This window comes from Pecten maximus, chromosome 6, assembly GCF_902652985.1.
Source record: "Pecten maximus chromosome 6, xPecMax1.1, whole genome shotgun sequence".
NCBI classification, from domain to species: domain Eukaryota; kingdom Metazoa; phylum Mollusca; class Bivalvia; order Pectinida; family Pectinidae; genus Pecten; species Pecten maximus.
Window position 1 is genome coordinate 9569 of NC_047020.1, and position 15609 is coordinate 25177.

Consider the following 15609-nt stretch of genomic DNA (forward strand, 5'->3'; position numbering starts at 1 on the left):
ATGGCGAGTGTCGTCGATGAAGAGGACGCTTACTGGTGACTTATTGGCGAGTGTCGTCGATGGAGAGGACGCTTACTGGTGATTTAATGGCGAGTGTCGTCGATGGAGAGGACGCTTACTGGTGACTGAATGGCGAGTGTCGTCGATGGAGAGGACGCTTACTGGTGCCTTAATGGCGAGTGTCGTCGATGGAGAGGACGCTTACTGGTGCCTTAATGGCGAGTGTCGTCGATGGAGAGGACGCTTACTGGTGCCTTAATGGTGAGTGTCGTCGATGAAGAGGACGCTTACTGGTGCCTTAATGGCGAGTGTCTTCGATGAAGAGGACGCTTACTGGTGCCTTAATGGCGAGTGTCTTCGATGAAGAGGACGCTTACTTTTGACTTAATGGCGAATGTCGTCGATGAAGAGGACGCTTACTGGTGACTTAATGGCGAGTGTCGTCGATGTAGAGGACGCTTACCATTCTGGATCACATGGTCTAAATATCCGTGTACTTTTAGGCGATTCCGTACAAATTCATATTTTTGTTTAATATTTACCTTCGTTTAATCCATTTTGAATTTTGATTCTAGTTTGCTTATTTTGTCGGGTTTTTATGCCTTTTTATTAATTTGTTCTTCTCCCATTGCTTGTCTGAACCATTCCAACCTAGTCTGAATTCAGATTGTTAACAGCCCATGGTACATGTTTAGGCTATTGTGTCTGTACTCGCCTGTAACATGACTACCGGGTGGTACATTTACCGGGCACTGCCGGGCGTTACGGAGACAACTGGCTGTATTTATTGTATCCGCTTTATTTAGATTATTCGCGACAGTCACGTGATTCATTCATCATATGATCACTAGTCACATGATAACAACATGGAGACAGAAAGAACAGGATGGCTAGTGTTTATTTTTCTATTCGGTGAGTTGTTATCTATGTCGTTTGACTACCTGTTGAAGGTGAATCTGCTGTTTTAAGTTATTACTGTATATACTTAACTGGATATCTATACTTGTTGTAACGTTTCCATATACTGAACTTTATATCTCAATTTGAGCTCAGCATTAGAAGCGATTAGTTTGGTAGAAGAATAGTGGTGCGTCTACCCAAAACTACATAACTCCACCGGAAACTACAATATAACTCACGACTAGTACCAGAGACTAAGCGTCTCTGATAACATGTAATAGTTCAATACCATCCAATACTAAGTACCATAATTGTATTATGAATAGTACTGTAAAATAAAAAAAACGTATGATTGTTAAAACTCTGCCAATGGTACGTCCATTTTCTCCGTGCACTTTTCGGTGCCGATTACTTCACACTACGAACTCTCTATCAATGAGGGTGTACTCTTCCTGGGTCACTCACATATATACGAGTTATTCCCCTTAGTACACTGAACGTTCCGGAATTTGAACTTTTCTTTCCATAACGTACTTATTGAATAAAACACTACTACAAATGGGGCAGGAGGTCAGATTTCTAATTAAAAAAAAAAACTCTTTATATCATACACACGATAAGGTGTGATCCGAAGAGAAAGAAGGGATTTTATTTCTTTTCTTATTTTTGTGTACAATTCGAATCCATGTTTATTATATGCACTTACATAGCGTCTAATAGATGATTTACCAGTACAATTTCGTCAGGGTGTCGGGCTGTTAATCACTACGAGGTCGAAACATTCTTTATGAGGGATGTTGACATGGCGCTGATTGATCGTGACGTCATAACCTAGACAATGACGTAACGTCGCTTATTAAAAAGGTTGCATCCAAATGGCTGCATCCGCTTGATTTTGTCCTGCACTTTAACTTGAAACCTGCTTTTTAGTAGTGTGATTTATTTTAAATGAGTTTTTTTCATTTCATCAGAAATTTCGTGAAAGTCGACTTAATTTTTGTTTTTGTTTTTGTTTTTCTCATGCTATCTGTGACGCGTGGCTAAGCAAACGTCATGCTTGATAGACATTCTCGTATCTTGCATAATTTTAACCAATAAAAGGTAATTGGAAATTTAGAATATTCCAGCTTTCTTACTGGAATTATGCTTATGAAGCAGATGTACTACTAAAAAACTAAATAGACATCCCCATCAGATATTAAGATGGCCTTGTTCTCTCGACTTTTCTCCTTGTCTTGATCAGATGATAGAGTTGCTGGTTACCGACACTGGGGTTTTATTCCTATCAATGTGATTACCGACACTGGGGTTTTATTCCTATCTATCTGATTACCGACACTGGGGTTTTATTCCTATCACTGTGATTACCGACACTGGGGTTTTATTCCTATCTATCTGATTACCGACACTGGGGTTTTATTCCTATCAATGTGATTACCGACACTGGGGTTTTATTCCTATCAATGTGATTACCGACACTTGGGTTTTATTCCTATCACTTTGATTACCGACACTGGGGTTTTATTCCTATCACTGTGATTACCGACACTGGGGTTTTATTCCTATCTATCTGATTACCGACACTGGGGTTTTATTCCTATCAATGTGATTACCGACACTGGGGTTTTATTCCTATCAATGTGATTACCGACACTGGGGTTTTATTCCTATCCATCTGATTACCGACACTTGGGTTTTATTCCTATCAATGTGATTACCGACACTGGGGTTTTATTCCTATCACTTTGATTACCGACACTGGGGTTTTATTCCTATCACTTTGATTACCGACACTGGGGTTTTATTCCTATCAATGTGATTACCGACACCTGGGGTTTTATTCCTATCACTTTGATTACCGACACTGGGGTTTTATTCCTATCAATCTGATTACCGACACTGGGGTTTTATTCCTATCAATCTGATTACCGACACTGGGGTTTTATTCCTATCCATCTGATTACCGACACTGGGGTTTTATTCCTATCAATGTGATTACCGACACTGGGGTTTTATTCCTATCACTTTGATTACCGACACTGGGGTTTTATTCCTATCAATGTGATTACCGACACTGGGGTTTTATTCCTATCAATGTGATTACCGACACTGGGGTTTTATTCCTATCTATGTGATTACCGACACTGGGGTTTTATTCCTATCACTTTGATTACCGACACTGGGGTTTTATTCCTATCCATCTGATTACCGACACTGGGGTTTTATTCCTATCAATGTGATTACCGACACTGGGGTTTTATTCCTATCAATGTGATTACCGACACTGGGGTTTTATTCCTATCAATGTGATTACCGACACTGGGGTTTTATTCCTATCAATGTGATTACCGACACTGGGGTTTTATTCCTATCACTTTGATTACCGACATTGGGGTTTTATTCCTATCCATCTGATTACCGACACTGGGGTTTTCATTCCTATCAATGTGATTACCGACACTGGGGTTTTATTCCTATCCATCTGATTACCGACACTGGGGTTTTATTCCTATCAATGTGATTACCGACACTGGGGTTTTATTCCTATCAATCTGATTACCGACATTGGGGTTTTATTCCTATCCATCTGATTACCGACACTGGGGTTTTATTCCTATCAATGTGATTACCGACACTGGGGTTTTATTCCTATCTATCTGATTACCGACACTGGGGTTTTATTCCTATCCATCTGATTACCGACACTGGGGTTTTATTCCTATCAATGTGATTACCGACACTGGGGTTTTATTCCTATCAATTTGATTACCGACACTGGGGTTTTATTCCTATCAATGTGATTACCGACACTGGGGTTTTATTCCTATCAATCTGATTACCGACACTGGGGTTTTATTCCTATCACTTTGATTACCGACACTGGGGTTTTATTCCTATCAATGTGATTACCGACACTGGGGTTTTATTCCTATCAATGTGATTACCGACACTGGGGTTTTATTCCTATCAATGTGATTACCGACACTGGGGTTTTATTCCTATCCATCTGATTACCGACACTGGGGTTTTATTCCTATCACTTTGATTACCGACACTGGGGTTTTATTCCTATCAATGTGATTACCGACACTGGGGTTTTATTCCTATCACTTTGATTACCGACACTGGGGTTTTATTCCTATCAATGTGATTACCGACACTGGGGTTTTATTCCTATCACTTTGATTACCGACACTGGGGTTTTATTCCTATCAATGTGATTACCGACACTGGGGTTTTATTCCTATCAATGTGATTACCGACACTGGGGTTTTATTCCTATCCATCTGATTACCGACACTGGGGTTTTATTCCTATCAATGTGATTACCGACACTGGGGTTTTATTCCTATCACTTGATTACCGACACTGGGGTTTTATTCCTATCAATGTGATTACCGACACTGGGGTTTTATTCCTATCAATGTGATTACCGACACTGGGGTTTTATTCCTATCAATGTGATTACCGACACTGGGGTTTTATTCCTATCACTTTGATTACCGACACTGGGGTTTTATTCCTATCAATGTGATTACCGACACTGGGGTTTTATTCCTATCCATCTGATTACCGACACTGGGGTTTTATTCCTATCAATGTGATTACCGACACTGGGGTTTTATTCCTATCAATGTGATACCGACACTGGGGTTTTATTCCTATCCATCTGATTACCGACACTGGGGTTTTATTCCTATCAATGTGATTACCGACACTGGGGTTTTATTCCTATCAATGTGATTACCGACACTGGGGTTTTATTCCTATCATCTGATTACCGACACTGGGGTTTTATTCCTATCAATGTGATTACCGACACTGGGGTTTTATTCCTATCACTTTGATTACCGACACTGGGGTTTTATTCCTATCAATGTGATTACCGACACTGGGGTTTTATTCCTATCAATGTGATTACCGACACTGGGGTTTTATTCCTATCACTTTGATTACCGACACTGGGGTTTTATTCCTATCAATGTGATTACCGACACTGGGGTTTTATTCCTATCAATGTGATTACCGACACTGGGGTTTTATTCCTATCCATCTGATTACCGACACTGGGGTTTTATTCCTATCAATCTGATTACCGACACTGGGGTTTTATTCCTATCAATGTGATTACCGACACTGGGGTTTTATTCCTATCACTTTGATTACCGACACTGGGGTTTTATTCCTGTCAATGTGATTACCGACACTGGGGTTTTATTCCTATCTATCTGATTACCGACACTGGGGTTTTATTCCTATCTATCTGATTACCGACACTGGGGTTTTATTCCTATCAATGTGATTACCGACACTGGGGTTTTATTCCTATCACTTTGATTACCGACACTGGGGTTTTATTCCTATCAATGTGATTACCGACACTGGGGTTTTATTCCTATCTATCTGATTACCGACACTGGGGTTTTATTCCTATCAATGTGATTACCGACATTGGGGTTTTATTCCTATCAATGTGATTACCGACACTGGGGTTTTATTCCTATCTATCTGATTACCGACACTGGGGTTTTATTCCTATCAATGTGATTACCGACACTGGGGTTTTATTCCTATCCATCTGATTACCGACACTGGGGTTGTATTCCTATCACTTTGATTACCGACACTGGGGTTTTATTCCTATCACTTTGATTACCGACACAGGGGTTTTATTCCTATCAATGTGATTACCGACACTGGGGTTTTATTCCTATCAATGTGATTACCGACACTGGGGTTTTATTCCTATCTATCTGATTACCGACACTGGGGTTTTATTCCTATCAATGTGATTACCGACACTGGGGTTTTATTCCTATCAATGTGATTACCGACACTGGGGTTTTATTCCTATCTATCTGATTACCGACACTGGGGTTTTATTCCTATCAATTTGATTACCGACACTGGGGTTTTATTCCTATCACTTTGATTACCGACACTGGGGTTTTATTCCTATCCATCTGATTACCGACACTGGGGTTTTATTCCTATCTATCTGATTACCGACACTGGGGTTTTATTCCTATCACTTTGATTACCGACACTGGGGTTTTATTCCTATCACTTTGATTACCGACACTGGGGTTTTATTCCTATCAATGTGATTACCGACACTGGGGTTTTATTCCTATCAATGTGATTACCGACACTGGGGTTTTATTCCTATCAATGTGATTACCGACACTGGGGTTTTATTCCTATCAATGTGATTACCGACACTGGGGTTTTATTCCTATCAATTTGATTACCGACACTGGGGTTTTATTCCTATCACTTTGATTACCGACACTGGGGTTTTATTCCTATCCATCTGATTACCGACACTGGGGTTTTATTCCTATCAATGTGATTACCGACACTGGGGTTTTATTCCTATCAATTTGATTACCGACACTGGGGTTTTATTTCCTATCAATCTGATTACCGACACTGGGGTTTTATTCCTATCAATGTGATTACCGACACTGGGGTTTTATTCCTATCACTTGATTACCGACACTGGGGTTTTATTCCTATCACTGTGATTACCGACACTGGGGTTTTATTCCTATCAATCTGATTACCGACACTGGGGTTTTATTCCTATCAATGTGATTACCGACACTGGGGTTTTATTCCTATCAATCTGATTACCGACACTGGGGTTTTATTCCTATCAATGTGATTACCGACACTGGGGTTTTATTCCTATCAATGTGATTACCGACACTGGGGTTTTATTCCTATCAATGTGATTACCGACACTGGGGTTTTATTCCTATCAATGTGATTACCGACACTGGGGTTTTATTCCTATCTATCTGATTACCGACACTGGGGTTTTATTCATATCCATCTCATTACCGACACTGGGGTTTTATTCCTATCAATGTGATTACCGACACTGGGGTTTTATTCCTATCACTTTGATTACCGACACTGGGGTTTTATTCCTAGTCAATGTGATTACCGACACTGGGGTTTTATTCCTATCTATCTGATTACCGACACTGGGGTTTTATTCCTATCTATCTGATTACCGACACTGGGGTTTTATTCCTATCAATGTGATTACCGACACTGGGGTTTTATTCCTATCAATGTGATTACCGACACTTGGGGTTTTATTCCTATCAATGTGATTACCGACACTGGGGTTTTATTCCTATTATCTGATTACCGACACTGGGGTTTTATTCCTATCAATGTGATTACCGACACTGGGGTTTTATTCCTATCAATGTGATTACCGACACTGGGGTTTTATTCCTATCAATGTGATTACCGACACTGGGGTTTTATTCCTATCTATCTGATTACCGACACTGGGGTTTTATTCCTATCAATGTGATTACCGACACTGGGGTTTTATTCCTATCAATGTGATTACCGACACTGGGGTTTTATTCCTATCTATCTGATTACCGACACTGGGGTTTTATTCCTATCAATTTGATTACCGACACTGGGGTTTTATTCCTATCACTTTGATTACCGACACTGGGGTTTTATTCCTATCCATCTGATTACCGACACTGGGGTTTTATTCCTATCCATCTGATTACCGACACTGGGGTTTTATTCCTATCACTTTGATTACCGACACTGGGGTTTTATTCCTATCACTTTGATTACCGACACTGGGGTTTTATTCCTATCAATGTGATTACCGACACTGGGGTTTTATTCCTATCAATGTGATTACCGACACTGGGGTTTTATTCCTATCAATGTGATTACCGACACTGGGGTTTTATTCCTATCAATGTGATTACCGACACTGGGGTTTTATTCCTATCTATGTGATTACCGACACTGGGGTTTTATTCCTATCACTTTGATTACCGACACTGGGGTTTTATTCCTATCCATCTGATTACCGACACTGGGGTTTTATTCCTATCAATGTGATTACCGACACTGGGGTTTTATTCCTATCCATCTGATTACCGACACTGGGGTTTTATTCCTATCTATCTGATTACCGACACTGGGGTTTTATTCCTATGAATCTGATTACCGACATTGGGGTTTTATTCCTATCCCTCTGATTACCGACACTGGGGTTTTATTCCTATCAATGTGATTACCGACACTGGGGTTTTATTCCTATCAATGTGATTACCGACACTGGGGTTTTATTCCTATCTATCTGATTACCGACACTGGGGTTTTATTCCTATCAATGTGATTACCGACACTGGGGTTTTATTCCTATCACTTTGATTACCGACACTGGGGTTTTATTCCTATCAATGTGATTACCGACACTGGGGTTTTATTCCTATCAATGTGATTACCGACACTGGGGTTTTATTCCATTCCTATCAATGTGATTACCGACACTGGGGTTTTATTCCTATCAATGTGATTACCGACACTGGGATTTTATTCCTATCTATCTGATTACCGACGCTGGGGTTTTATTCATATCCATCTCATTACCGACACTGGGGTTTTATTCCTATCAATGTGATTACCGACAATGGGGTTTTATTCCTATCACTTTGATTACCGACACTGGGGTTTTATTCCTGTCAATGTGATTACCGACACTGGGGTTTTATTCCTATCTATCTGATTACCGACACTGGGGTTTTATTCCTATCTATCTGATTACCGACACTGGGGTTTTATTCCTATCAATGTGATTACCGACATTGGGGTTTTATTCCTATCAATGTGATTACCGACACTGGGGTTTTATTCCTATTTATCTGATTACCGACACTGGGGTTTTATTCCTATCAATGTGATTACCGACACTGGGGTTTTATTCCTATCAATGTGATTACCGACACTGGGGTTGTATTCCTATCAATGTGATTACCGACACTGGGGTTTTATTCCTATCTATCTGATTACCGACACTGGGGTTTTATTCCTATCAATGTGATTACCGACACTGGGGTTTTATTCCTATCAATGTGATTACCGACACTGGGGTTTTATTCCTATCTATCTGATTACCGACACTGGGGTTTTATTCCTATCAATTTGATTACCGACACTGGGGTTTTATTCCTATCACTTTGATTACCGACACTGGGGTTTTATTCCTATCCATCTGATTACCGACACTGGGGTTTTATTCCTATCTATCTGATTACCGACACTGGGGTTTTATTCCTATCACTTTGATTACCGACACTGGGGTTTTATTCCTATCAATGTGATTACCGACACTGGGGTTTTATTCCTATCAATGTGATTACCGACACTGGGGTTTTATTCCTATCAATGTGATTACCGACACTGGGGTTTTATTCCTATCAATGTGATTACCGACACTGGGGTTTTATTCCTATCTATGTGATTACCGACACTGGGGTTTTATTCCTATCACTTTGATTACCGACACTGGGGTTTTATTCCTATCCATCTGATTACCGACACTGGGGTTTCATTCCTATCAATGTGATTACCGACACTGGGGTTTTATTCCTATCCATCTGATTACCGACACTGGGGTTTTATTCCTATCTATCTGATTACCGACACTGGGGTTTTATTCCTATCAATCTGATTACCGACACTGGGGTTTTATTCCTATCCATCTGATTACCGACACTGGGGTTTTATTCCTATCAATGTGATTACCGACACTGGGGTTTTATTCCTATCAATGTGATTACCGACACTGGGGTTTTATTCCTATCTATCTGATTACCGACACTGGGGTTTTATTCCTATCAATGTGATTACCGACACTGGGGTTTTATTCCTATCACTTTGATTACCGACACTGGGGTTTTATTCCTATCAATGTGATTACCGACACTGGGGTTTTATTCCTATCAATGTGATTACCGACACTGGGGTTTTATTCCTATCAATGTGATTACCGACACTGGGGTTTTATTCCTATCAATGTGATTACCGACACTGGGGTTTTATTCCTATCACTTTGATTACCGACACTGGGGTTTTATTCCTATCCATCTGATTACCGACACTGGGGTTTTATTCCTATCAATGTGATTACCGACACTGGGGTTTTATTCCTATCACTTTGATTACCGACACTGGGGTTTTATTCCTATCAATGTGATTACCGACACTGGGGTTTTATTCCTATCTATCTGATTACCGACACTGGGGTTTTATTCCTATCTATCTGATTACCGACACTGGGGTTTTATTCCTATCAATGTGATTACCGACACTGGGGTTTTATTCCTATCAATGTGATTACCGACACTGGGGTTTTATTCCTATCAATGTGATTACCGACACTGGGGTTTTATTCCTATCCATCTGATTACCGACACTGGGGTTTTATTCCTATCAATGTGATTACCGACACTGGGGTTTTATTCCTATCCATCTGATTACCGACACTGGGGTTTTATTCCTATCACTTTGATTACCGACACTGGGGTTTTATTCCTATCAATGTGATTACCGACACTGGGGTTTTATTCCTATCAATGTGATTACCGACACTGGGGTTTTATTCCTATCTATCTGATTACCGACACTGGGGTTTTATTCCTATCAATGTGATTACCGACACTGGGGTTTTATTCCTATCAATGTGATTACCGACACTGGGGTTTTATTCCTATCCATCTGATTACCGACACTGGGGTTTTATTCCTATCCATCTGATTACCGACACTGGGGTTGTATTCCTATCAATGTGATTACCGACACTGGGGTTGTATTCCTATCAATGTGATTACCGACACTGGGGTTTTATTCCTATCCATCTGATTACCGACACTGGGGTTTTATTCCTATCCATCTGATTACCGACACTGGGGTTTTATTCCTATCAATGTGATTACCGACATTGGGGTTTTATTCCTATCAATTTGATTACCGACACTGGGGTTTTATTCCTATCAATTTGATTACCGACACTGGGGTTTTATTCCTATCACTTTGATTACCGACACTGGGGTTTTATTCCTATCTATCTGATTACCGACACTGGGGTTTTATTCCTATCTATCTGATTACCGACACTGGGGTTTTATTCCTGTCAATGTGATTACCGACACTGGGGTTTTATTCCTATCTATCTGATTACCGACACTGGGGTTTTATTCCTATCAATGTGATTACCGACACTGGGGTTTTATTCCTATCAATGTGATTACCGACACTGGGGTTTTATTCCTATCACTTTGATTACCGACACTGGGGTTTTATTGCTGTCAATGTGATTACCGACATTGGGGTTTTATTCCTATCTATCTGATTACCGACACTGGGGTTTTATTCCTATCACTTTGATTACCGACACTGGGGTTTTATTCCTATCACTTTGATTACCGACACTGGGGTTTTATTCCTATCACTTTGATTACCGACACGGGTTTTATTCCTATTAATGTGATTACCGACACTGGGGTTTTATTCCTATCACTGTGATTACCGACACTGGGGTTTTATTCCTATCTATCTGATTACCGACACTGGGGTTTTATTCCTATCAATCTGATTACCGACACTGGGGTTTTATTCCTATCCATCTGATTACCGACACTGGGGTTTTATTCCTATCCATCTGATTACCGACACTGGGGTTTTATTCCTATCAATTTGATTACCGACACTGGGGTTTTATTCCTATCAATGTGATTACCGACACTGGGGTTTTATTCCTATCAATGTGATTACCGACACTGGGGTTTTATTCCTATCAATTTGATTACCGAGATTGGGGTTTTATTCCTATCAATTTGATTACCGACACTTGAGTGTTTTATTCCTATCAATGTGATTACCGACACTGGGGTTTTATTCCTATCAATCTGATTACCGACACTGGGGTTTTATTCCTATCCATCTGATTACCGACACTGGGGTTTTATTCCTATCAATGTGATTACCGACACTGGGGTTTTATTCCTATCAATTTGATTACCGACACTGGGGTTTTATTCCTATCACTTTGATTACCGACACTGGGGTTTTATTCCTATCACTGTGATTACCGACACTGGGGTTTTATTCCTATCTATCTGATTACCGACACTGGGGTTTTATTCCTATCCATCTGATTACCGACACTGGGGTTTTATTCCTATCACTTTGATTACCGACACTGGGGTTTTATTCCTATCAATGTGATTACCGACACTGGGGTTTTATTCCTATCCATCTGATTACCGACACTGGGGTTTTATTCCTATCACTGTGATTACCGACACTGGGTTTTATTCCTATCAATCTGATTACCGACACTGGGGTTTTATTCCTATCACTGTGATTACCGACACTGGGTTTATTCTATCAATCTGATTACCGACACTGGGGTTTTATTCCTATCACTTTGATTACCGACACTGGGGTTTATTCCTATCACTTTGATTACCGACACTGGGGTTTTATTCCTATCAATGTGATTACCGACACTGGGGTTTTATTCCTATCACTTTGATTACCGACACTGGGGTTTTATTCCTATCACTGTGATTACCGACACTGGGTGCGACACTGGGGTTTTATTCCTATCTATGTGATTACCGACACTGGGTTTTATTCCTATCCATCTGATTACCGACACTGGGGTTTTATTCCTATCTATCTGATTACCGACACTGCGGTTTTATTCCTATCTATCTGATTACCGACACTGGGGTTTTATTCCTATCAATGTGATTACCGACACTGGGGTTTTATTCCTATCCATCTGATTACCGACACTGGGGTTTTATTCCTATCACTTTGATTACCGACACTGGGGTTTTATTCCTATCTATCTGATTACCGACACTGGGGTTTTATTCCTATCAATGTGATTACCGACACTGGGGTTTTATTCCTGTCAATGTGATTACCGACACTGGGGTTTTATTCCTATCAATGTGATTACCGACACTGGGGTTTTATTCCTATGTATCTGATTACCGACACTGGGGTTTTATTCCTATCTATCTGATTACCGACACTGGGGTTTTATTCCTATCACTTTGATTACCGACACTGGGGTTTTATTCCTATCAATGTGATTACCGACACTGGGGTTTTATTCCTATCACTTTGATTACCGACACTGGGGTTTTATTCCTATCAATGTGATTACCGACACTGGGGTTTTATTCCTATCAATGTGATTACCGACACTGGGGTTTATTCCTATCTATCTGATTACCGACACTGGGGTTTTATTCCTATCTATCTGATTACCGACACTGGGGTTTTATTCCTATCACTTTGATTACCGACACTGGGGTTTTATTCCTATCACTTTGATTACCGACACTGGGGTTTTATTCCTATCAATTTGATTACCGACACTGGGGTTTTAATCCTGTCAATGTGATTACCGACACTGGGGTTTTATTCCTATCTATCTGATTACCGACACTTGGGTTTTACTCCTATCACTTTGATTACCGACACTTGGGTTTTATTCCTATCACTTTGATTACCGACACTAGGGTTTGATTCCTATCACTTTGATTACCGACACTGGGGTTTTATTCCTATCACTTTGATTACCGACACTGTGGTTTTATTCCTATCGATGTGATTACCGACACTGGGGTTTTATTCCTATCTATCTGATTACCGACACTGGGGTTTTATTCCTATCTATCTGATTACCGACACTGAGGTTTTATTCCTATCTATCTGATTACCGACACTGGGGTTTTATTCCTATCAATGTGATTACCGACACTGGGGTTGTATTCCTATCAATGTGATTACCGACACTGGGGTTTTATTCCTATCACTTTGATTACCGACACTGGGGTTTTATTTCTATCCATCTGATTACCGACACTGGGGTTTTATTACTATCAATGTGATTACCGACACTGGGGTTTTATTCCTATCAATTTGATTACTTATACTTTGGTTTGATTGCTATCAATTTGATAGGATTCTTATGTCTTCATTAGAACCAATAACTTTTTTAGGATTGGAATACTAGAATACTGTAATTGATTGGTTTAAGCGAGTATCCAGAAGTGCTCCGCAGTTAACAGTACCCGGCTTTTGATACTGGGAGACTGGGGAGGTACGGACACAATACCATATAAAACGACGGTAGAAGTCAACATAGCCAAACAGATGGGTGTTCTGGCAGACACGTACGCACCGCAGAACATCCTTGCCCTTGGAGACAATTTCTATTTTGATGGAGTTAAGAACATCATGGACAAACGTTTCAAAGTAGGTATAATTTAATTGCAATAAAAGGCAACACACTCTTACAAACTTTATAGTGGGTAAATTCTTTATGTAACCAGGTGGAACAGTGATTACACACTTGCCTTTCACCTAGGCGGTCGTGGTTCGATTCCTTGATCGGACGTGAAAAGTTCACCTGCCCAACCACGTGGGCTTTTCCCGGGTACTCCGGTTTCCTCCCACAGTAAGACTCCTCGTCAGTTTTTATCCGGACCAACAAGCGTGATTAATATAAGTTAATATTACTTGTTTGGCAGTTTTTGTAAAATAAATGAAGTTTACATTTCAATTATTTATCATCGTCTATAGCTAACCTTGTCATTATAAACGTATAATCTTGATTGAACCTGGCTTGTACATGTATATCAATCAGGCACTTATTTATGGTAATAGCTGTGTTTGGGTAATTGTCCAGTTTCAATAATATACTGCAATACATAACGTAGTAAGGTATACCTTCTCGACGTCAAGACATGTCTTTTTATGTACATATTCTTATGTTTGTATACAATAATTATATGAAACTCTTTGCTATTGTCCAATTTTCTGGGTTTATTACTGGAAACTACACGGAAGTGCGCTTATTACCTTTTTGATAAGCTAGACATGTGATTAACAACACAGGTTACTGATTAGCATGGGAATATTACAGTTAAGGCCAGAGACTCCTAGACGCAACAGTTCTCTAAGACTCTGGCATTGTCATATTGATGGAACATCGCGTCCCTTGAGAGGTGACAGGACCGGTTGTGTGGCAGGCCCCGGAGACTTTTATAATTATATCAATACTGTTTATATGAAAACCCAAGTAGTCAATTATATGACCCGCTATTTCCATATATGCGTAAAATTTGAGGTAACACACACCAGTGTTATTTTCCTCTACATTAAATTACATATAAAAGTTACACGATGTGGAATAATACACTCGTCGTTGTACACAATTAATATTGAAAGTGATTTGACATCGTGCAGGGATATAGATAACTTAAGCTTGTTTTGTGTGAACATATGAATCTCCACACATATGAGTCTGTTATTCGAAATGTTTATCAAATTAATAAGTTCGTACAAAAACGTAGCCAAAACTGTCACATCATCTATATAATGGTTGATTTTCTTCTGTTGTTAAAATACCAAGATTAACCGTCAAATATAAACAAAAACAGTAAAAAATCAGAATGAGACTAAAGTAAATTACAATGACTGGTCCCAGTGGAAAACAAATTGGCCAACTACAATGGGAAAAAAATAACTAAGTATATCTGTTTAAATGAAGATGTGCTCACTTATGTCAATAATTATTGTATTTCAAAGTAAACTTATTAGGTAAGGCAGGGAGGAGTACTCTCTATTTTCCAAGTCTTCAATAATGACTTACTTCGGAAGCTGCAGTCATCAATTTGTGGTGTTAATATTCTTTTGATTCCAGCGGGAAATCCCACCCTGGCTGATAACATTGAGCTGATCTCCGTCTCGCCAACCGCTCTCCAGATTATGCTAAACATCTGTTATGAGTACAGCGCTAGTTGGAAATTTTCCTTCAATAATTCCAAATCATCCTTCCTGATATTT

The 15609-nt window shown here is 39.7% G+C and overlaps 1 protein-coding gene across 1 annotated transcript in view; it reads left to right on the forward strand.

Moving 5' to 3' along the window:
• Positions 1-844: 844 nt before the first annotated feature.
• LOC117328657 (tartrate-resistant acid phosphatase type 5-like) overlaps positions 845-15609 on the forward strand; it is a 28454-nt gene continuing 13689 nt past the window's right edge. Inside the window, exons 1-2 of the mRNA XM_033886100.1 lie at positions 845-912; positions 13799-14016. Of these exons, the coding sequence (XP_033741991.1) occupies positions 867-912; positions 13799-14016 (264 nt within the window). The 5' untranslated portion in view covers positions 845-866. The remainder of the gene's footprint in view (positions 913-13798; positions 14017-15609) is intronic.